The sequence below is a fragment of the Fukomys damarensis genome, unplaced genomic scaffold (assembly GCF_012274545.1).
Source record: "Fukomys damarensis isolate Sample0158 unplaced genomic scaffold, DMR_v1.0_HiC HiC_scaffold_16, whole genome shotgun sequence".
Taxonomy (NCBI): Eukaryota; Metazoa; Chordata; class Mammalia; order Rodentia; family Bathyergidae; genus Fukomys; species Fukomys damarensis.
The window spans coordinates 117,754,899-117,778,519 of record NW_022900928.1 but is presented as its reverse complement, the minus strand read 5'-3'; the positions used below and the strand labels follow the sequence as shown (position 1 = coordinate 117,778,519).

General features: G+C 53.2%; 1 protein-coding gene across 5 annotated transcripts in view; it reads left to right on the top strand.

Annotated features, from left to right (window-relative positions):
• The window catches only part of Tns1 (tensin 1), a 165,155-nt gene that overhangs the window by 132,605 nt on the left and 8,929 nt on the right, over window positions 1-23,621 (top strand). For 3 of the 5 annotated variants that reach the window (XM_033764621.1, XM_033764620.1, XM_033764619.1), the window contains 10 exons: window positions 1,101-1,297; window positions 2,295-2,370; window positions 5,478-5,570; window positions 6,904-6,942; window positions 14,469-14,667; window positions 17,651-18,561; window positions 21,187-21,273; window positions 21,987-22,118; window positions 22,495-22,587; window positions 23,251-23,328. In XM_033764621.1, coding sequence (XP_033620512.1) covers window positions 1,101-1,297; window positions 2,295-2,370; window positions 5,478-5,570; window positions 6,904-6,942; window positions 14,469-14,667; window positions 17,651-18,561; window positions 21,187-21,273; window positions 21,987-22,118; window positions 22,495-22,587; window positions 23,251-23,328 — 1,905 coding nt within the window. Of the gene's footprint in view, window positions 1-1,100; window positions 1,298-2,294; window positions 2,371-5,477; window positions 5,571-6,420; window positions 6,445-6,903; window positions 6,943-14,468; window positions 14,668-17,650; window positions 18,562-21,186; window positions 21,274-21,986; window positions 22,119-22,494; window positions 22,588-23,250; window positions 23,329-23,621 lie in introns of all 5 variants that reach the window. The other 2 variants (XM_010611940.3, XM_010611937.3) reach the window with 2 other exon arrangements.

Genomic DNA, 23,621 nt, shown 5'->3' with positions numbered 1-23,621 from the left:
CGCCAGCAAATCTAGGTGTCAGCAGTGTGTGTGTGTGTGTGTGTGTGTGTGTGTGTGTGTGTGTATGTGTGTGTGTGTGTGTGTCCACATACTCCCACACATGCTGTGAAATAGTGTTCAGGTTCCCAGGGCTGTATGATCTAGGACCTTTGGTTAACCCTAGTAGTGGTGAAGGCAGGACAGGACGTCTCCTGGAAGATCATTGTGTCTAAAAGCACACTCTGGGCTGGGTCTTGGTCCTTGGGACCTGGGAAGTAACTTTTCTAGGATTCTGGGAACCAGCTCAGTGAAACAATGGATTCCATGCCTCCAGCCCAGCTGTGGGAGGAGGGATTGGGAAGGGTGAGGCTAGTGACATGCCCAGCCTGCAGAATGGAACTAGGATGGGAGGTGCAGAGAAACAGATGCAGCACGTGACTTCTCTCTGCCTTCCCTTCAGCAGGATGGCTGAGTGGGAGCCTCCACCATCTTTGGGGATGGGTGGCAGTAGCTAAGGGACCAGTATAAGGGGAGTTGGTAAGAGGCTTCGGAGGTACATGGAATGAAGGTTGGGGAACCCCAGAGAGGGTCAGAAATATTCTTGGGGCCATTTGGGGCTGAGAGCTCCAGAGCAAGACTTAGTCATGTAAAAATTTCTCCTTGGGAGCACCATTTGCAAGATGATGCAATTCAGCCCTTTCCAAAAGCTCTTCCCCATGGGTTTGATGTTGCTTGTTGGTTGATGCAGTTGCCTTGGAGACCCTGTCTTCCCTCTGCTTCCCCTCCCTTGTCTGGAAGCTCTGGCGCTCTGCCTCCAGGGGCTGGAATGAGCTGACATCTGTTTCCTCTATCAATCCTTTGTGCTCTTGGTCCCAGTCCTGCAAGGAGTAGAGATTCTAGTATAGACTGAGCCCATTGCAAACAGGTTCCCCATCCTGCAGAGAAAACCTAGGGTACGAGCAGAGTTGGGCCCAGGAAGGCTGAGGGAGGTGCTGAGAGGAGGCAGCCCATTTTGGCTCTACTCTTGTGCTAAATGGAGCTGCCTTCTCTGGGGGGATGATGGGAATGATCGCTTCTCAAATAATATGTTCCTTGCCCTCCATGCCCGGCCATTCCTCCAGGGGTGCAGGCTCGGGAGAGGCAGCCTGCAGAACCCCCAGCCCCTCTCCGGAGGAGGGCAGCCAGCGATGGACAGTATGAGAACCAATCTCCTGAAGCCACATCCCCCTGTAGCCCTGGGGTTCGCTCCCCAGTCCAGTGTGTCTCCCCAGAGCTGGCTCTCACCATTGCTCTCAATCCTGGAGGGCGGCCTAAAGAGGTGAGTCCTTGACCTGTGTTCTGGGGTCACAGAAAGTAGTGGGGCCCACCTCGTGTCTCCATGAACCTGATGGTCAGCTTGACTCTGAGCTGTCATAAACGATATTTTTTTTCCTTCCCTGAAGTCCTCACCCCCAGACCTCTTCTCTAGTGTAGAATGGGCATGTAGAGCCCATTCCCTTCCTTCAGTAGCTTTTATGCACTCACTTCTTACGTTAGTGCTGTGGTAGAAGCTCCCTTCTCTATTTCTAGAATCTCTTAATTGCATGATAAGGATTCTGGGGATGGCATAGGTGACCTCAATCTCGAAAATACAAATCAGGTCAGATAGACTGATAAAAATGTTGTTTTGTTTGAAGATTTAATTTTCATGCCAAAATGTTTGCATTTCTGGATGTTTCAGTAGTTGGAAGCAATGAGTCTCAAACTTCAGTGGGCAGAGCCCTTGTGGAGAGTGTTAATATTGTGGATTCCCAAATCCACTTCCAAAGTTTTCAGCGTAGCAGATCTGGTAAGGGAACCAGGAGTCTGCATTTTAACTGTGTACCCTGGAAGATTCTGATGCAGATGGTCCATGGGTCACCCTGGGACATGTTGTGTTGTCCTGTGATACCCAGCTTGTAGAGTCATCCTGGATGTGAGAGGCCTTCACACACCTTTGTTACTTACCTTCTGGCAAGATCCAAGTCTACCACCTCCAACCCCTTCTCTATGGTCCTTTTCTGAATCATTTCCAAGTCAGGTGCTCCTGAATTCAGCCTGTGCTTGACCATGGCCTTGCAAACAGCCACTCCCCAACTCTGTCAACTACAAGAAGTTGGAGCCATGAGTGGTCAGGATCTCCCTTTGACTTTTGGGCTCCCCTGAGCAGTGGTGAAGATCAACCTGAGGAGGGAATTTGTCCCTGCTTAATTTGCTGTTTTCATGCCCAAGGTCATCTGAAGGGGATTGTTGCCTTCTCGGGACTCCTGCTTTTTCTCCCCTTTGTTCTCCTACAGCCTCATCTGCACAGCTACAAGGAGGCTTTCGAGGAGATGGAAGGAAGTTCCCCGACCAGCCCACCACCCACTGGGGGTAAGAACTTCCTGCTGAACCTGTCTTCTAACTGCGTTTCCTCCAGCCCCGCATCTCCACCTTGGCCAGTGTGGGGAAGGACGGGAGGAGTGTGCCAGCAGAGTTGGGCAGGGTTAGAGTTTGCCAGCCCCCCTTCAGCTTCTTTCTTTCCACTGTACCATCTTCTTCTTTATCCATTCTCACATCTAACATGAAGGCAGCCCCATCTTAGAATCCAGAGTGATTGACTGGAGCCCTGCACTCTCCTAAGCTTTTTATTAATTCTTTAAGTCTTTGTTATATGCTAGGCTCAAAAGATCCCCTATCCTAACCTGGACTCTCTGTAACTTCACCTCGATGTTGTTTCTGACCCCCATTTTGATTTGCATCGAGACACTTTTTCTGTTTTCAGGTGACCTGTATAGCTTTCTCCAGGGAAAGATAAGGGTCTCTTGGGTAGGGGCATTTACATGATCACCAAAGGGCAGCCAAAGAGAAGACTCGGATGAGCCCAAGAATTGTGCCCTGAAGAGGAAGTGCAGGAAGTGAATGTGGGGAGGGCTGCGATGGAGCCACACCAGGCTGTGAGATCTCGGGGTCCTGTGAGAGGCCCCGGGCAGTAAAGTGGGTGGAGACTAGTGTTGCTCAGAGGTCAGGGTGGCTGGGCTGGCCCCTCTGTGAGCTGCAGCTTGGGGGGGATTGTCTGTCCTGTGCACCAGGGGATGTAGCAATGGCTCACGACCCTTGTGCCAGTGGAACTTGTGCGGTTGCTGTCTCTGGCATGCAGGAGGCCAAGGTTCTGATGGATCAGTGGCTTCTGGAACCCGTGGCTCTGGCTGCCCAATGGAAACAGAATATGAGCACCTTGTAAATAAAATTCTCAGTCGCTCCCCTGAAAGACATGATAGGAAACTGGTGAAATTGATTTTAATAACATCTTTATTATATCCCAGATATTTTGTATCATTTCAGTAGGTGAACAATATAAAGATATGGAGGTATTTTACCATCTTTAGAAAAAAAGTCACTGGTCCAATGTAAAATATTGAGATATTAATATTTTATTAATACAAAACACAAGCTATTTGGCGTTCTTTTTGCATGCTCTTTGAATCCTGGCATGCATTTGGTAATCACAACACATTCTAGTTCTGATCAGCCAGTTGCAGATTCTCAGGAGCCACACAAGGCTCACGGCTGCCACCCTGGACCGAGAATGAGTGCAGGCTTAGAGCCATCGATTCCAGAGCCGCTCTGGGGCCTGTTGTGACTCGATGGCATTTGTCTCCTGGCTCTTGACCTTCCACCTTCACAACTGCTTCCAATTACTGTTGCATCCAACAGACAAGGGTGGGATGTCCCCCTGCTTGGGCTGGAAGCCATCGGGTTTGCTAGAATTGGGTTTTGCCTTTTACTCACCCTGCCCTGGGCCAGCCAGGGTGCCCTAGGGACAAGACTAAGTCAAAGGTTTCATAACTGCGCAGGGTTGGGGAGAGAGGATGGCAGGCGAGAAATGCCAGGAATTTTTCTCGCAGGAAGCAGAAGGCTGCTGGGCTCCAGCACCACCCACTCGTCTGTTTCCCCACGAGGGCCACTTTCCCGGGACTGAGTTGGGTGGGGTGCCAGTGGCAGATGGGGTGAAAACCCAGGGAAGCTTCTGACCGTCTCTGGTCCTCTCAGTCCTTTCACCTTCTCTCATGGGTTTCTCTACCCCTCTGCTGCACCTGCTGGGCAGGAGTATGGGGACTCAAGGCCTGGAGTTGTGGGCTGGGCCCGTTGCTTCATAATCACGCATTCAGCCAGGCATCCATCTGACAAACATTTACAAGCATAAGAGCATGAGAAGTGTCTGTAAGTAAGACACCATGTTAGGCAACGAGGGGTGTGGAAAGGCCTAGATTTCCCCGGTACCTGATGGTGTATGTTTGCACACATATTTCTCCTGTGCTGCATCTGTTCACTGGACATATAGGAACAGAGGGACAGTAGATGGAAGGGGTGGGCCACCCCTTGAGATCTCTGAGATGTCCCCTGCTCCCATGTGCATGGGCATACATTCCTGCATGTAAATAGTTTGTGTACATCTCTTGCTTTGAGATTGTACTTTTTTGTTACTCTTTCCTTTAAGTCTTTGCATCTTTTGGGGAAAGGGAAGGGTGCTGGACAGGGTGCATAGAGCTGTGTTTGGATCCTGGGCATCCAAGGGCCATAGCTGGTGTGTTGAGACCATCAGGCAGGCACAGAGAAACCTTAAGAGCTGTGGCTACTGCAGTTTCCTGATCTCCCTGATAGGAGAAAGAGCTCACTTCCTTAGTTCTCAGAAGTGAGACGTGTGACAGCTGTCACCAACATATCTCGTGACTGGGCATAATATCACCAGTAGCTCAGCCCAGATCTTTGGCTGATGGGAAAAAGCCTGGCAGCCCTTTCTGACCTTGTGTGTTATATGACACTTGTAACCCAGCTGGGTGGCTCAGGAGGAGCCTGGCTTTGCCTGGGAAGCTGGTGCTCTTGGCCGGAACTGGCTCCAGTTTCTTCTGGAGCACTAAGGTTCAGAGGTACAGAACCCCAAGTAGCGAAGGTTTTCCTTGCTAGGGTATGCAAGGGGCCCTGAGTCTTAGGGTTTCCACCTGTATTCCCCTTCTCCCCTGTCCTTTTCAGCATGTGTCACTGTGAGATTCCATATTAGTCTTCTCTGAAGCCATCCACATACATGGTTTAAAGTCTGTGTGTGTGTGGCGGGGGATGTTGGGGAAAGGAAAGGAGGAGAGAAAAGAGAGAACAGGATAAAGGTGCAGAAAGAAGACTGTGTGTATATTGTGAGCCACAGTACTGTAAGGAGACTCTAATAGAAGCCAAGGGCTCACGGGTAGAAATGACTTTCTCAAGGTTGGGGACAGGGCCAGGATAAGGGCGTCATTCCTAACTCTTTCCCTTTGTCCTTTAAACTGCTGAAGTGTGGAGAAACACAGAGCCAGGGAAGGGCAGTGGAGCCAGAGCAACTGGGTTTTGGGGCTGGTTCTGTGGCTGCCCAGCTCAGGCCAGGAGGCACCCCGACTGTGGCGTGTCTGGCCCTCCTGCCCCACCCCTCACTCCCTGCCTCTGTCTGTGCTCTTCTTCCTACGCAGTGCGCTCCCCTCCAGGGCTGGCCAAGACACCCCTGTCTGCTCTAGGCCTGAAACCACACAACCCAGCAGACATCCTGCTGCACCCCACGGGTGGTGAGTGACTGGCTGAAAGGGCGGTGGTGAGGGAGGCGGGGGCGGTGTGTGTGTGCCTGGGAGGGGATGCAATTGAGAGACCCCAGAGAGGACACTCATGGGACCCTCCTGGAGATGAGATGGCCAGGGGCCCTATTTCCTTGCTGAGGCCAGGCCCTGGGGCTCTCTCTGCAGGGCTTGGGGTGACATCCCCCTTTGCAGCCTTTCTACCTGTTTGTGATTCCTTGGACTTGGGGATTCGGAGACCTGGTCTGTTTCCTTGCAGTCACTCAGCATTCTGCTAGAAGCCTGGCTCCCCGAATCAGCCCCACTGGCCTCTGCTCTGAGTCTCCTCTCCTCAGAGGCCAGATCCCTGAATTTGGGGTGTTTTCCTGCTCTGCCTCATTGGGCTGCCAACACCCTCTGGAGAAATCCATGACTCAGTGGCAGCCACCACTGAATGCCAGGTTGCAGGTCTTTGCCCCTCAGCCTGGTCACCCCTGCCTTGCCACCCCCATACAGCCTTTAATCCTCCCCTTGTTCACATCCCTGATGCTGGCAGCATTTGGCCCTGCTGCAGAGGACAGAGCCAGATTCTGGGGCTACTGGGCTCCTCCCCAGCCTCCTTGGCACCTCACAGCTTGTCCTGGTTACAGAGAGGAGAACTGTGTCCTCCACAGCCGACAGCCACTTTGGCGCACACCTCCGACCTTCTCTTCCTACTTCTCAGTTCCTCTCCTTGTGGGAAGGCAACCATGGGAACCCTGGGCACTTAATGCTGGCTGGAGCTACCTAAGCCTAGAAAATTGCTTCTAGACTGGATTAGGGCTGAGCTAGGGCTTTTGAGGTCAACTGCACATTTTCTCCTTAGTAGCCAGAAGACTGATCCAGCCAGGTAGGTGGCAGCGGCATGCGTTTGTGACCTGCACAGACATTGGCTGGGGCACAGCCTGCCACCAAGGTGTCAGCATGGCCAGGGGTACTGAGCCGCAGGGGGAGGAAAGGGGCTGGGCTGCCTCTCACTGACCAGCACACTGCCGCTTGAGATTTGGCCATGCAAGCCTTGGCCTCAGGGGCTGTGACAGGGACAAGTTCCTGAAAGCCAAGGCTTCAGGTTGTGCCCTGTACTCCTGGGTTCTGGTGCAGAGTGGGCCTCAGCCTTCTCCTAGGGACTTTTCCCTAGCCTCACCTTCCTGCCTTTCTTTTCTGAGCAAATTCAATTCTTTCTCCAGAAATACTCCTTGGTAACCAATTCTCTTTCTCTTTTTCTCTTGCTGGCTCTTCCTCTCATCTTCGTCATCTGCCCCTTTTTCCTGCCTCTCCCCCTCCTGCCTCTCTTCTCCTCTTCCCTCAGAGGAACATGAGGGGAAGGAGGTGACTAAGCTTCCAGAAGGTAAGTGTGGGTTTATGTATGGCCACTCCTGCTCTCTCATGAATGGCTTTGCACACAGAGCTTGACACGGCTGGCTGGAGGATAGCCCTCTCTTCTTACCTGGTCTCAAGTGACCAGGCACATAGCCTTCCTGTCCCCACCCCCTGGCACTGCCTGAATGCTGCCCGAGGAGCTCGTAGCCACTGGGCACTAGTTCAGGGACAGCCGCTGTCCTGGCATAAATGTGTCACCTTGTTGACAAAAAGCACCCCTCCTGCTGCTTTCTCTCCAGGGGCATTTGCGTCTGCCTGCCTGGTGTGCAGCCACACACAGAGGTGACAGGCCAGGCTGTGAGAGCAGGCATTCTGTGGGCTGCACAGTCCCTTGCTGTGGGTGACCCTGTAGGATGCTGAGCAGTGTTTCTGGCTTCTACTTGCCACATACCAGTAGCACTCACCCCGTGGTGACGACCAAAAATGTCTCCAATGCGGCCAGTGTCCCCTAGCGAGATAATGGCCCTCGGTTCAGAGCCACTATCACAAAGCCATGCCTTGCCCTTCAGAAGCCTCTGCCTGGTTTCCTACCAGCACAGGAAATAGGAAGTCTGTGTCTCTGGGATCTCAGACACCTTGGGGGACTTCAGGAAAGCTGTGCACCTACCCTGGACAAACACATGTCAAGACACCTGTGCACATGATTCTGAGAAACAGTTTCAAAGAGTTAGGTGGTTATGGGTCCTGCCGTAAGTCCTGATTTGATGAAGCCCTGTATGGTGCACCTGGCAAGTGGAGAAGGCATCATCTGGTGGAAAAGCCTCTCAGTCAGTTCTGGAAGATTTCTGAGGCAGACTCAGGGCAGTGGGTGACTGGAAGGGGTTCTGGCCTGAGAGGCTCATGGCAGTGATGTGCAGAGGAGCTGGGAAGGGGTGGCCAGGATAATCAGGGTCCAAGCCATGATCCTGGGCTTCACATCCAAGGTACACAGGAGGCTCCCAGTCCCTGAGACAAGGTGGATTCTCAAATGTTCATATGAGAAGGTTGCAGGAGGATCTTGTCCCACAGGCTGACAGGTCCTAGTGGCTGTCTACCACTTTAGGGTGACTCTTCAGAGGAGCAAGTACAGTGGACTCACGAGTTATGAGCAGCCTGACATATGGACAGCTTGGGTTATGACTGGCATATTATTTTAACTTACAACCAAACTCTTGAGTTACAACCTGAATGTCGGCCTTGTGCTTCCAGGTGCTCTCAGAGGCAGATTTAACCCTTAAAGAGTTCTGGAGGAGCATCATAACATCCTTTCCTGTGTGGGGTTACTAGAGAAATCCTGGGCCAATGTCTCACTAAGGACACAGAGCTACCTGGAAGAAAGTGTAGCCTAAAATTACACAGGAGAGGGAATTTGAAGGCAACTGACCAACTTGAGTTACAATCAGGCCTTGGGTACGAAGCGAGCTCATAAATCAAGGGTCCACTGTAGTCGGTTGGGGGCATGACTCAGTGGTAGAGCACTTAACCTATACATAAGGACCTGGGTTCAATCCCGGTGCCACAGAGGAGCAACCTGCCAATTGTGTCTCAAGAATGACTGAACTTGTGAGACCCCTAGTCCCCCAACCTTCCACCTTTCACAGAGCCACTGAATTCAGAGGAGAAGATTCCTAGCCACACTGGTTTCATGGACCAGGAGCTGAGGCCTGTGTCAGGGGTGGGGTGAGGGAGGAGTGAGGGATCTCCTAGTTCTTCCTGAAGTGGCCCTTTCAGCTCCCTCCTCTGCCTCAGTGCTCTGTACCCTGGAATTCCAGTGTGGGAGTTGGAATTGCTGTCCCAGGAATGGGCGGGTGAGGGCAGGGAGCAAGGCCGGGCAGCTGGTTCTGTATTTCCTGACTCAGGCTCCATGGCCTGGCTCAGACCGCAGCACATTCCTTGCTGACCCTCGGAAGGTCTGTATGACTTCCCTCCTGGTACTTTTTAATGGGAAATTCAAAGAAAGAGGTCTGTGAGGAAAAATGACCAGTGGCCAAATCATTCAGCTGAGGAAAAAGAAGAATCTGGGGGCTGCTGCTCTGTTCAAGTCACTGTGCTAAATATATTCATGCATTCTTTTATTCGTTGATTCAATAAATATTTTGTTGGGCTGTTGTGTGCCAGGCATCATGCCAGGCTCAGGATGTAATGATAAGCAGTACAAGATATGGTTCCTAATTTCACAGAGTGCGTGCATGAACAGGAACCGGAAGTAAACGATCACTCAGAATTATGCTCTCAGTGCTTTGGAGGGAAGGGATACAGTTTTATGAGAACTCAAAAGAACACGCTCTAGGCTAACTTGGTGAAACTCAAATAGGAGAAGAGCAGAGAACAGCGTGGACAAAAGCCCCAGAGTAAGAAATGATGCTGAGCTTTTCCTAGCAACTGCAGAGTCAGTGAGGCTGGAGCACAGAATAAGGGGATATGTGGTATGTAGGGAAGGTAAACAGGAGCCAGGCCACAGGGGTCATTGTCACATCGTCTGGTTTAATAGGCTCAACAGTGCTGAGAAGAAAGTGGTAGGAACTGCATTTTACTGAGGAGGGGTTAGATTACTTGTCAGGCCCGCTGTTAGCCAGGGGCATGGCTGAGAGCCTGCCCCTGTCCATGTGACTGCACTGGGGACAAGGGGCACTTCAACATCTGAACAGTGACTTTACTGGGTGTGGGGACTCAGAGCTGGTCTCCCCAAGGGAAGGAGAGGACGAGAACTTGCCGCATCAAGATGCAAGGCTGCCATCCGGAGCGGCTTCCTGTGGCAGGGGACACTCGGGGTAGCTTCTATTCATCCGGGTGATTTGGGGTGAACAGATTGAGCAGAGAAAGACACTGCACTAGAGATGGCCTTTCTGGGGATTCTTCCTCCTCTTGGGGTCTGGGTGCCAGGTGTTGTGTGGCATCTGGGTGCTTGGCACCATGGGGATAAAGAAGGGTGAGCAGCCTGGGGAGGGGAGAGATGCCACAGACGTATCAAGACGAGACAGAAGGTCCAGGGAAGGGAGAGGTGTGCTGGGAGCGCAGAGGAGGGGAGTGTGGGCCCATCAGAATGGTCTGAAATTCTAACTTTTCAGCTCTTGGATCTGAGACTCAGCATTTACTTATTTCCTCCGCACACGTCTCCTCCTTCTCCGTAGTCACTGTCTCCGTCTTTGTCTTCTCATTTTCTCTCTCTCCTCTTCCTCTCACCCTCCCTTTCTTTCCTCCCTCCCCCTCTTCTCTGCAGTTTCTTCACAGTGCTGAGAGCGGGGTGTCAAACCCAGAGCCTCGTACACTCTATCAGGAATTAGGCATGCACTCTGCCACTGAGCTACCCCCCAGTCCCCACGTGGCTTCATTTTACTCAGGGTGGGCCTCTTCTCCTCAGTCAAAGTTCGTTCCAGGAGGCAGAAAATGCACTTGAGGGTGTGGAGGAAGAGCTGATGGTGTCCCCGGCTGGAGGAGCCAAGTCCCTCTTGTGTCTCCAGCTGCTTGCTCTGAGCCGCCACCAGCCACTTGGAATGGTTTGGGCTCCTGGAATGTTCTCCATGCGTCACCCTCCCTGACCCAGCCCTCCCAACCTTCCTGACTCCATTGCTTGGGTGCAGCTGCTCCAGGATTGGTGGAAAGCCACAGGGTGCCCAGGGTGGGGGAGGCTGCAGTAGCCCAGCCTGAGACTTAGGCAAGGGTGGGTGATTCTAACCATTGCGGCAGGCCACAATTAGCGAGAAAGAATCAGAATGAAGTCTCCATCTCATGATATTCCATTCACTCCAGGTGAGTGTTCCCATTCCCACTTTACAGAAGAAGAAACTGAGGCACAGAAAGCTGTAGTCAGGAAGGAGGGGAAGCCTGCAGTTGTCAGTATGCAGTCCTGAAGTGGAAAGAGGAGAGAAAGCTGAGGGATAGATAGTAAAAGGAAGCATTTTTATATGGAAATCTGCCTGGAAACTGGGGGAAACTGAAGTTGGGCCCTGGGCTTGGTTTTGCAGTCCTGGGAAGGCAGGTAATTTCCCAGAGGTCCCTTCTACGCTGGGGTCATGAGGAATGGAGCCAGCATCAAAAGACTGCCCTTCTTGACCCCCTGACTTGGAACTGAGGGACAGGTGGGAAGGGTAGGAACCGAGGAAGAGAATGGTGTGGGAGAGGACAGGCGGTGGACAGCACGGTGTGGATGCCAGGCTGGGGCTGGGGCTGGGCTCTGTGTGGCCACCCTGCGCACAGGGTGTCTCCTGACGTGGCAGACACACATGCTGCTCCTCCTACCCAGTGTGGTCCTGACCTCCGAGTTCAGGCTCCTGGTCCTTTGAGAGCTTCTTTGGCTTTCTGTAGTTCAGAAGCCAAGGAGCTGGGATAGTGGCCATGAGACGGGCCTTGACGATATGGCCAGCTTCGAATTTCTCATCTTTCGAGACTTAACAGTGTACCGTTCCACCAGCCCACTATGTAAACCTCTCCTCAGGCCCAAGGCTGCAGCTCCAGGGTAGGCAGGAAGCTAACTATGGGGCCTTCTCTCAGCTTCCTATTAAGTACAGGGGTGCATATATTTTTAAAGGGTACTGTGAGTTGTTTACCCTATGTGTGGATCAGGGTCCTGGCAGAAAGCCAATGGCTCATTCCAATGGCGCAACCAAAGGAGGGTTTAATGGACTGTTTAAAAGTCTGGACAAATCAGTGAAGAATGTCACATGCCTTGCGCTGTGTCTGGCAGGAGTACGGAGCCATTGCCACCCCAGGCCTGAGGAACCAGGATAGTCTGAAGGAGAGGGTGGTGACCAACCACGGTCTTGGATAGAGCATGCAGCCACTGACCCTTGACCTCTCTTTCCCTCCTGCTTGCCTCCTGCCAGTCCCTCATGTAGACGTAGGACTAGGGAGTGTGGATGACACAGCAGGTAAAAGCTAAGCTCCAGGGATGCAGATCAGGGCAGGGAGGATGAGGATGGACAAGTGGGCTAAGAAGAACATAAGACTCTCTGGGGATCATTGGTGCCATTTCCAGCGTGAGCACCAGGGACTGTGGTTCTCTTAGGTCTTCTTGGGGCTGGAGGGCAAGGGTTGCACATCTGTGGATTGGTGGGACACGCACACAATAAGGCCGCTATGGGCCAGGCCAGAGCTCCTCTGCCTTTCTGTGGCTCAGACATGGAAGGTTATCTGCTGTGTATGAGGCCCTGGGAAGAACTATCAGCCAGGCAGTCTCTAGGGGCTTAGGAGGGGCAGGTGGACCCCCATGCTGTCTCAAGGTGGAAGGAGAGGTGCTGTGCACTGTGGAAACTGGGTGAAGCTGCACCAAGCCTCTATTTGGAAGGGTCAGGAAGTGTTCAGAGGGAGGGAGGGATGGGACAGTGAGGAATGGAGAGGAGGGTGGGCCCTGGCCGAGTCACCTTAGCCTGTCTGTGGATGAAGTGCCCTCCGACGATCCCTCTGCCCAGCTGGGCTACCACCCCGGGTGAGGAACAGTTCCCCCAGACTAAAGCTACTGGTCCCTCAATTGCAGGTGGCCTGATTCATGGGAGAATCGGGCTCTTTGCCAGTTGGTTGGCTCCTGGGCCAGCTCTGCCATTTGCTAGCTGTGTGACCAGGGCAAGGTACTTACATTCTCCAAATCCTACTTCCCTCTCATGATCATTTGCTAATTTTATCCTGTGCATAGCCTTGTGGAGCTGGCACTCCTCTGGCTAATGGGCTGGTGTGTGGGTAGCAGTCAACTCTGGGTGCCCATGTAAGACTGTGAGCCTACTCTGGGCCACCCAGAACCTGCACTGGGAAAATGGTGTGCACGCCCACTGACTGCCTGTGTTTTATGGGCACCACCTTCCTGGGGTGAGAAGACAGTTTAGATCATGGGTCAGTAAACTCTGGCAGCTGATCAGATCCTGCCTGCCACCTATTTTTGTAAAGAAACTTATTACAACACAGCTGTGCCTGCTCAGTTAGCTGTTGTCTACAGATGCTTTTACACTACAACAGCAGGGCAGTGCAGTTGCAACAGAGACCGTCTGGCCCACCACACCTAAGACGTGAATCACTGGGTCCTTCACAAAAATGCTTTCTGGCTTTGGGTCAGAGGACCTCTACTTGGCTGGCATGGACCCCAAGCCTCCAGTGCCAAGTTGGCATGGGGCATCTTGAGGTGGGTGGTGGCCTGGACTGCTCAAAGGGGTGCTTTGAAGGGGGGTCTTGCTGGCTTATCTCACAAGCTGGACTCCAGGTCTAAGTACCCAGGTGGTGGCTGCACCTATGGTACCCTGCAGTAGACCTCCCTGCACCCACCCCTGGTCACATGATCTGTGAAGGGCCATGGCCAGAAGGACTGTCCTCTGCCTATTCTGGGGAGGCCTGTAGGTCTGGGAGAGGATTCTGGCCTGGGCCTTGAAAGGAGGCCTGGCTCTTAGAAAGGGATCTCGCCACCCCTCCTTCCTAAATGAGGTCTCCATGGAACTCAGGGGTGGGAGGTCCCATTTGGGTTGCCTCTCCCTGACTTGGTGACCATCACAGTCCTGACCAGCAAAAGGTACAGGGGCCCAAGCCATAGGGGTGCACAGGCTCCAGCTATTCAGGACCTAGGGCTGGTTTCAGCCAATGTTAAGTGTGGAAGAGCCAGGCTCTGTGCTCAGCCATGGTCCCTCCCGGGTTAGACAGGGACTGTGGTAGATTTGCAGGTGGGGGGCCTCAACCATCCCTGACCATATCACTGGAGCAACCAAGTGCCTGCTTGCTCTTACTTGTTAGCACTGAGCAAGTGCCAGGGCGGCCTCAGAGGCTGTGTGGGGTATTGGATAAGTGCTGGACCGGGAGCTGTGCCTCTTGCCATTTGACTTCCTGGCTTTAGATTCCTCCTCTGTTAAAATGGCCTTTTTGGCTCTTTCCCTCCCTCGCAGCCTCTGCTTGGTCTATTCTGGACACCAGCGGGGATAATGTATATAAATTGTCCCTGTAAGCTGCCCAGTGCTGCAGAAATGCCAGAGGTGGGCACAGAATGTCCAACTCTGCTTGGCACGGTTTCTCTGCGGGAATGCTAAGTGTGTCGGGCGGAGGTGGGTGGTGTCTTGACATGGAAGGGGTTACTGGGTGTGACTCACCGGCCCGGCACTGTTGCTAGGTGAGCAATCTTGTTTCTGGATTCTGTGTGTAGGGAGGAGCCCAGGACTGTTCTGAAGTCGGGCAGAGCTCTATGTCCACCTACAGCCCCGACTCCAGTGGGGCCTGGTGGCTGGGCATCAGCGTCATGGAAGGACAAGTGGCCATAAGGACACCAGCCATGGACAGGCGTCCTGGTGCTTGGGGGAAGACTCTCTGATGGCCATATGCAGAGGCACAGTCTGGGATCCATTTGGAGACGCTTCTCCATGCCAGGCCCAGGTTGAAGGCTGTCTTGGGTGCCCCCTGGGAAAGTGCTCTAGCATCACAGGGGTCCGGTTCTGTGCTGTCTTTCCTCCAGGCTGGACTCTGGGAGGCTGTGTTTCTTGGCAGGTTGGGTGGTGTCCACACTACACCCCGGGCATCCAGGCTCAGTCTGTGTTCCCTTGCCCCTTCCAGAGCCCCGGAGTTATGTGGAGTCTGTGGCACGGACAGCAGTGTCTGGGCCTCGAGCTCAGGACACTGAGCCCAAGAGCTTCAGCGCCCCGACTGCCCAGGCCTATGGCCAGGAGACACCGCTGAGGAACGGGACCCTGGGTGGCTCCTTTGTCTCCCCCAGCCCCCTCTCCACCAGCAGCCCCATTCTCAGCGCGGACAGGTAAGGCGGGAACGGGGCATGACCATGTGAGGGGTGAGAATCCAGGCCTGGGTTGGGAAGGTCCCAGGATCTGCCCAGGGTGTGGGCAGAAGTTGCATCTAGATTGCTGACCCTTGTGAACCACCTCATTGTGGTGCTTTGAGAGAGCGTGTCCTGACCCCTGAGTGTTAAGGGGAGTAGTGGGTGAGTGAGTTTTGTTTCCCAGGAGACTGCATCCAATCCCTCCCCCTCCACTGTGGTGTTGGAAAAAGTGAAATGGACTAAGGTTGAGGGATGCAAGGTCTTTCCTCCAAGTTTAAAACCTAAAGCTGGGTATGCTGGTGCACACCTGTAATCTTAGCATTCTGGGAGGCTGAGGCAAGAGGACTGAAAGTTTGAGCCTAGCCTGGGCATCTTAGCAACTTAGTAGGACCCTATCTTAAAATAAAATAGATAAAAGAGCTGGGGATATAGTGCAAAGGCCCTGGGTTCAATTTCTGGTACCGCAGAAATAAAGAAATACAAATTTAAAAAGAAATAAAACCTAGCAATGTATGTAGTAGGTGCTTCTTAGGTGCCCAGGCACTGCCCTGTGTGCTCTGTTCAGTTATCTTTGCGGCAGTCCCAGGAGATAAACAGTTATCCCTACTCTTCAGAAGAGGAAACTGAGGCACAAGGATGAAGTTACTTTCTTAAGGTCCTGCTGCTAAGCAGTCCCAGAAATAGGCTTCAGCCCAAAGGCCTGTGGTTCTGGAGCCCTTGTCCGTATCTTTTCCTCTTGTTCTGGTGCTGCCCTTCTTGGGATGAAAGCCGGATGTGCCCACAGCTGGCAGAGAAGGAAAGCGCTTGGAGCTCAGAGCAAGGGGACTTATTTCTGGCCAACGAAGCCCAGTGGATTTCTGAGGACTGAAACTCTTTGTGGAAAGCCCGGGAGGATGAGCAGGACATCAAGGGGTGAAGGAGAGAATGCACTTTGGAACAGCACCGAGGGACTGAGCCTGGCAGTGTGGTGGGTTGGGTATGGGCAGCTGAGGTCCTGCAGCCTGCGAGTGCGGTGACTGGGGACAAGTGTCAGCATCCATCTGAGTGCATCAGAGAGGGAAGACAAGTGGTCAGGGGAGCTGGGTGGTCCCTGCTGGCAGATCAGGAGAGAGATGGCCTGTGCTTGGAGAGCAGTGAGAAGCTGCCCGGCTGCATGGTGGGAGTGAAGACTCCATGCCTCAGAGAGGGAAATGACCTAGGAAAGGGAGGAGGTCCAGGCCGGGCAGGAACTCACCCCAGGGGGGATGACCACCCCTTCCCAAACCCGTGCCCCTCCTAGCGTGGGACTCAGTGGGGCTGGCAGTCTCCGGAGCCCTCCTCGTCCTTGCCATTTCAGCGAGCAGCCCAGTGGGCCGAGGCTGCTGCTCACTGCAGGCTCAGCACAGTGAGGTTGCTGAGTCGGGAGGAAGCTGGGTGAGCTCTGTAACCTCAAGCCACGTGTGTACCTCTCAGTGCCGATCACTTTGCACCTCCCCACCTCTTGACTGGAGGCGAAGGCTGCCACTGCCATGCTCAGGCGGCCTGGCCCTGGGATTTCCTTGACTTGCCCCAGCCCCCAGGGGCTGACAAGGCAGCATGAGCCCGGGCCCTGGGAACTTCATCCCTGCTTCTCACCCAAATTCCTCCTGCTGTAGAGTTGGCTCTTTGCAGGAGTCCGGAAGCTAGCATTTCTCCTCTGGGATTGATCTTCCAGAACTCTGGATGAGCAGCCCATCCCGCCCTGCTCACTGCGGTGCGGTGCATCCTGCTGTCTCTCATTCTTTGCTCTATTCGCTATCTGGAGGAGGCAGCATTCTGCTCTGGCCCCTGTGGTGCATGAAGTGGACTTTGGTCTGGCCGGGTCCTGACCTCCTTGACCTTGGTTCCTGCTACCCAGGGAGCCCAGGGAGGGACCAGCCCAGCACGGCTGTGTGTGGGCCTTTCCACGTGGGCTCCTGGTGCAAGCCTGCCTGCCTCCTCCTGAGGCTGTGGCTCTCCCAGGCACTGCCAACCTGGTCTCACCTGCTGTGCCGTAGACCATAGACGGGGAGAGCTTTACATCTGGAGGGAATCAGGGTCGACTCATTTGCCCCCTCATTTTCCACATAGAAAACTTTTTTAGCAAGGAAAATGCTGATTCCCTAGCCCACAGGCCAGTGTTTTATGCCATTTCACTCTGTATGGTCCTGCACTTACTTCACAGCAGAAGCTTTAACTGTGGCCACTACTCCAGACACACTCCCTTATGAACTGAATTTTACCAAAATCTTAGAATGGGGAGTGACCTCTGAGCTCATTTAATCTAAACTCCTCTTGGAAGAAATTCCCTTCACAGCATTCAGGTCAGTAGGTCTGTCAGCCTCTGCTTGAATGCTCCTAGTGACAGAAGTCTCATTACCATGCAAGGCAACTTGCTCCCTTAGTGGTGAGATTCAAGTGTTGTAAAGTAGACTTTATGAGGAGTTGAAATCCCATAGTTTGAAGCTTCTCCCCATCATACCATTTCCTTGTGACTCTGAAGCTACCCGGGAGTGAAAACCCAGTTGTAGTACTTTCATTGTTTACTTATAATGACCACACACAGGGAGAAATTGAGTCAAGGTAGGCCATGGTATGAACAGGAGCCAGTCGGCTTGATTTGCTCTCTGGTGTGAGTTTCTGCAATGTTGGAGGCCATTGCAGCACAGTCACCTTCAGTTTGGGTGGGGAAAATTCCTTTGGCTCTGGAGTCAGCGTGGCATAGTGGAAACAATAAGCTTTGGAAACAGAGTGGAAACTGGGGTTTTTTTATGAGCTGTGTGGCTCTGAGCTTATTGCTTAACCTCTCTGACCTTCAGTTTCTTCTGGTGGCTCCATGCGGTAATGTGTAAAATCTCTGACATTCTAAGACGCTGTGAGCAGAGCTGAAGGAAGGCTGCGGACTCACTGAAAGCTCCTTTCATTAAATGCCATGTGCTGACTTTTCAACTTCTTGTCTTTGTAGCACTTCCGTGGGAAGCTTCCCATCAGGGGAGAGCAGTGACCAGGGCCCACGGACACCCACCCAGCCCCTGTTGGATTCTGGCTTCCGCTCCGGCAGCCTGGGGCAGCCTAGCCATGTGGCCCAGAGAAGTTACCAGAGCCCTTCTCCTCTCCCGACTGTGGGCAGCAGCTACAGCAGCCCCGACTACTCACTTCAGCAATTCACCTCCTCTTCGGAGAGCCAGGCCCGGCCTCAGCATGGCATGGTTGGCGTCCACGCGGTGCCAGGGAGCCCCCAGGCCCGCCACAGGACAGTAGGCACCAACACTCCCCCCAGTCCTGGTTTTGGCCGGCGAGCCATCAACCCTGGTGCGACTGCCCCTGGTAGTCCTGGTTTGAGCCACCGCCAGGTGATGGCTCCATCAGGCCCTGGTATCCATGGCAACGCCGTCTCCAGCCACCAGAGCAGTGCAGCACCCACTCCAGGGAGCCCCAGCCTGGGCCGGCACCTGGGAGGGTCTGGATCTGTGGTTCCCGGCAGTCCCAGCTTGGACCGGCACGTGGCCTATGGTGGCTACTCCACCCCTGAGGACCGCAGACCCACACTGTCCAGGCAGAGCAGTGCCTCTGGCTACCAGGCCCCTTCCACGCCCTCCTTCCCCGTGTCCCCTGCCTACTACCCAGGCCTGAGTAGCCCCGGCACCTCGCCCTCGCCAGATTCTGCAGCCTTCCGCCAAGGGAGCCCGACGCCAGCCCTGCCAGAGAAGCGGAGGATGTCTGTGGGAGACCGGGCCGGCAGCCTCCCCAACTACGCCACCGTCAATGGGAAGGTGTCCTCCTCGCCCGTTGCCAGTGGCATGTCCAGCCCCAGTGGGGGCAGCACGGTCTCCTTCTCCCATACTCTGCCTGACTTCTCCAAGTACTCCATGCCAGGTAGGGCTCTCCTCTTGCCCTTGTCCCCGCTCTTGTTGACAAATCAGTCCGAGTTAGGACATCTGTCCTGACCACCCCTTGACAGAGGGCCTTAGGCGAGTCCCTGAATTCAGAGGCTCGGTTTCCTTATCTGTGTAAAATATGTGGCTGTGTGTGGACGCTGTGATGAAGATATGAATGACGGTGAAGAGGAGTAATAATAGCACAGCTGTTGTCATGATCAGCATCGTCACAGCCATTTGTTGGGCACATGTGACAAGCCAGCCTCAGAGCTAAGTACCATCTCACTTAATCCTCACAGTTCCTGGTAAAGTAGGTTCTGTTAGCCCTATTTTATACCAGGAGCAAGCTGAGCTGCCACAGGCTTTGTCATTTGTCCAGAATCACACAGTGAGAGTGGCAGAGCTAGGTTTCCATTCCAGGTCCACATTACCCCAAAACTCATTGTCTTAATGCATTAGTAGATTGTCTTTGTCATGTGTCCATATATCTTTCAGTACTGAAGATTGAGCTTTTGTGTGGAGCTCCAGTCCTTTCCTATTTTTTATTTTGAGGCACCATCTAGCTAAGTCACCAAGTTGTCCAGGCCGGGCTTGAACTTGAGATCCTCCTGCCTCAGCTTTCCAGAGTGCTAGGTTTACAGGCTTGCTCCACTCTGCCTGCCTATGTGTCCCTACCATGAGGGCTGCTGTGATGTAGCATAGCTTTGGAAACATTGGGCCTTTCTGCCTTTTACCAGCCCCACTGTGGATGTCAGTAATAACAAGTCTGGTGGCCAGATGTGATGCAGGGCAAGGCTGGGGGTTGGACGTTTTGTCCAGACTGACTTCATGGAAGCCCATGTGGATTTTCACAGTGAGCTCTCCCCCTGGGACTTGGCATCTCCGCCTCTGCCCTAGATAGTTCATTATCAGACATCAGAAAGACCAGGGTCTCAGGTCGCCCTCAGCTCCTCACGCTGGCCCTCACCCTGGCTGTGTGCAGTGGCCCCGAGACCTGGCATGTGTAAGTCAGATGTCCAGTGTCCTGGGCAGCCTCAGAAGGGCCCAGCCACCCAGCTTCTCCCTGTGTCGCTCCCCGGCCTGCCCAGAGCTTGCCGTGTCCGGACACCTAGGGTGACCCTGCTCTCCGTGCTTCCTGCCGCCTAGTGGGGACATCTGGTTCCCAGCCCCTCTCCTTAAAGGATGCAGAACTTCTAGTAGTTGGGATGCTTCCTGTTTCCCACCATCTTCTTGGCTTAAAATAGCCTTTGGAGTCAACACAGGAAGGCATATGGGACTCCGGCTGCCTCTGACAGCTCGTTAAGCTCCTTAAAAGGGCGGGTGGCGGCAGAGGCCGGGGCTGCAGAGCGGAGACAAGTAGCCTGCAGCCCTTGCCCAGCCCAGCTGCTTGGTCTAGTGGAGGAGCTGATCTTCCCTCCTCCTCCCCAGCCTCTGGAGATGGAGCCCAGAGGCCTGAGGAAGGGACGCCACTGTGGAAGTGGATGGAGCCCTGGAGAGGGGGCCACTGGTCAGCTCCTGTGTCTTGGCAGCAGCCTTAGCCCAGGACCCCTGCTCCAGCCTCTCCCCAACACAGGGGAGGAAAAATGTGGAACTGGAACATTCTTTTTTATTCTCTTCCCCCTCGTCTTCCCTCACCCCTCTTTCTTTTTATTTTCTTTGGTGACAAAAGATGAAGGAACACAGACAGGAGGAAGGATCTCTAGCACTCTGTAGTGCAGCGAGGTGATTGCAGTTGACAATAACCCATCGTATGTGTTGTGTAGAACAAGATGGCCTCTAGATGCTAGGCCAGCCCTTTCCTGTCTGTCCCAGGGCAGCAGTGACTTTTTACTTTCTGTGATGCAGGACACAAGCTTTGGGAATAGCCAGGGTGTGGCAGAAACGGGTCTTTCTGCCCTTGTCCTCCCAGCCGTTGTGCTGCAGTTGGGGAAAGGGGGCTGGGAGGGTGTCTTACGTGCAGGAAGTGGGAAGATGACCAGAGAATCTCCTGGAAGAAGAGGGGAAGGTGCAGGAGGGCTGCTGCTTGGACCAGTGAGAATGTTAGACTAGCCCTTCAACAGCAGAGTAGCTCCACGATCCGGGATGGTTGGCAGGAGGCGGGGAATGGATGAGAAGGCTGCTTCCTCCATTCCTTCTCATTACAATGTGCAGTGTTGGAGGACACTAGCTTTCTCTGGTGGTTTCCTGGGGCCGCCGTAACAAAAGTACCACACACTTGGTTCTCAGAACAACAGCCATGGATTCTGTCATAGGAATGGAGGTGAGGGCTCCAAAGTTCAGGTGGTGGCAAGGCTGGTTCCTTCTGGAGGTTCCGTGGGAGAGTCTGTTCTGGGCCTGTCCCTAGGATCCCCCTGTAGGTGGCCATCCTTGGTGTCCCTTGGCTTGGAGACTCATCATCCCATCTTTGCTTCTGGCTTCACATGGTGCTGTCCTTGTGTGTCTCTCTGCCTCTTCTTCTTTTAAGGACTCTAGTCACATAGACTCAGGGCTCCCCCTAATCCAGCACAACTTTATCTTCACGTGATCATATCTGCAAAATTTAACAACCCTATTTGCAAATAAGGCCATACTAATAAGTGGGGACACAATTCAACCCATAACACTTTCCTCTCCTCTCCTTTAGACAACAGCCCTGAGACACGGGCTAAAGTGAAATTTGTCCAGGACACTTCCAAGTATTGGTACAAGCCCGAGATCTCCAGAGAGCAGGGTGAGTGCTGGGTGTACCGGGGGCTCTGGGGTCCATCATGGCTGTTGCCCGCCATGTCCGTTTAGGGCAATGAACAAGATGGACTTGTTCTTCTGTGCATAGCTGATGGTCACAGAGAGGGGGTTGGAATAAAGTCAGATGGTAGGAAGCACTTCCCATGCAAAGGGGGTTGGCAGAAGTAGTGGCTGTGGATGCTCCTTGGAAGAGTCCAGGAAAGCCCTGGTTTCCTTGGGAAACCAAGGGAAGAGGAAACCTTAGCTCTCCTAGTTCTTTGGGAGGTTGCATTTTACAGAAGGGAAACAAAACAACAACAGCAAAAATGTTAGAAATGTGCAAATGGAAACGAAGTCCACATCAGGGTCTCAAGGAAAGTCTATATAGATGTAAAGTGAGTGTCTCCCCAGACAGCTGCCTGGGTTTGTAAACAAAGTTTTACTAGGACACAGACATTCCTGCCTGCCTGCCTGCCTGCCTTCTGGCTGCTTCCTGCCATGGAGGCAGGCTTGAGTAGTCGCAACAGACTTCGTGGCCTACAAAGCTTGAAATATTTAATGTCTGGCCACCTTCGTACAGGATGGCCCTCAGGAGTGTTTAAACATTCAAGAATGTCATCACCTGAGAGAAGGAAGTGCGGTAGGCCCTGTAAGACTTAGGCGAAGCCACTGTCCTCAGTTTCTTATTTCCTTTTCTTTCTGTGTCTCCTTCCAATTCAGCCATTGCACTCCTGAAGGATCAGGAGCCAGGGGCCTTCATCATCCGTGACAGTCACTCCTTCCGAGGGGCCTATGGGCTGGCTATGAAGGTGTCTTCACCACCTCCGACCATCATGCAGCAGAGTAAAAAAGGTATCATCATCTCCCAGAATGGGCCCGGACATTACCGTCTCAATTCCAGGGCTTTGGCGGTGCCAAGCGTTGGGCCGCCTCTTAAGGGATCTGGTCCCTCATAAGTGTGACTTTTCTGAAGAGTGAGTCTTGGGCTTGTGAGGGTGGGGTCACAGAGCAGGGAAGTGGGGTCATGAGGACGTGGTGGCTTCCTGGAGGGGTGGGAGAGGAGTGAGTGGCTGTGTCCATCCTGCAGGGTTCTAGCCAGCTTGTCTCTGCGACACTTCCTCCCATGTTGTCCCCGGACCCTGCAGAAGTCGGGAAGCAGAGTTGGGAGTTGGGTGGAGGGTGCCTTGAGAATAAAGTGACCAAGTCTCTCTCTCTCTCTTCCTTGAAGGAGACATGACCCATGAGCTGGTGCGGCACTTCTTGATAGAGACCGGCCCCAGGGGCGTCAAGCTCAAGGGCTGCCCCAATGAGCCAAACTTCGGTGAGCTGCCCCTCCCTCTGTCACTGTGGTCTGGCTGCAGTCCCAGCCCTGTCCCAGGTGCCCCCCGGCCTGCCCAAGTCCTTTCTGCCATGGGCATCACAGACTTGGCAGTGAAGAGGAGCAGTGGCTTCTGGATGGCGGCTCCTTGACTCCACCAGCTTCCCCTCTGTGTTGTCCTGCCCCACTGAGATGGATCCTTGCTGTGTTTAGAACAACTGTCACAGTATCTGCCCTTATGGCCACTGAGCTGGGATTTGACTCCACAATTTTCCTCGTTTCTACTCTCCTGTTCTGAGAAGGGCTCCCCTAACTGAAGGGACTTAGAAGAGATGCCAGGGAGAACTTTCTGTACCTGAAAGTTGTTAGGTCACCTTGTGACTGCTAGAGTGATCTTAGAAATCTTCCTTGGATTTTGATTAAAAAAAAAAAAAAAGAAAGAGGGAGTGAGTTTTTAGCTGTGTTAGCAGGATGAGAGAAAGGAAAAAAGCTGAGGGCTGGAGGTGTAGCTCAGCAAAAGAACACTTCTCTAGCTCGCTCTGGGGCTTACATTTGATTTCCAGTTCTGCCAAAGTAAAAGGCTGAAGATGCTGTGTAGCTGGATGGGGTGGGGTTCCCACTGCCCTTAACCTTCTCAGTCCCTGAAACACTGTCTCACCCCTGCAGGCTCCCTGTCAGCCCTGGTCTACCAGCATTCCATCATCCCGCTGGCTCTGCCCTGCAAGCTGGTCATTCCAAACCGAGGTAGGTTTGTAAGACTGCACACCCTTGAGCTGCCTGCTTCCTGTTCCGGCCCTGGCAGCCACTCCAGAATATGGGCCAGGGTTGAAGGACACCTGTCATCTTGCCAATATGGAAAACTCAAACCCATTCTCTTTTTTCCTTATTAAAAAAGAAGGAAAAATTCATTTAAAAAATTGGTGCCAGGAGCATACATACATTGCCTTTCCAGATTGTTTTAGAAAATACTGTGGAGGCTTCAAGAAATTCCTATTGAGTTCTCAGAAAAAAAAAAAAAAAAAAAAAAAAAAAAAACA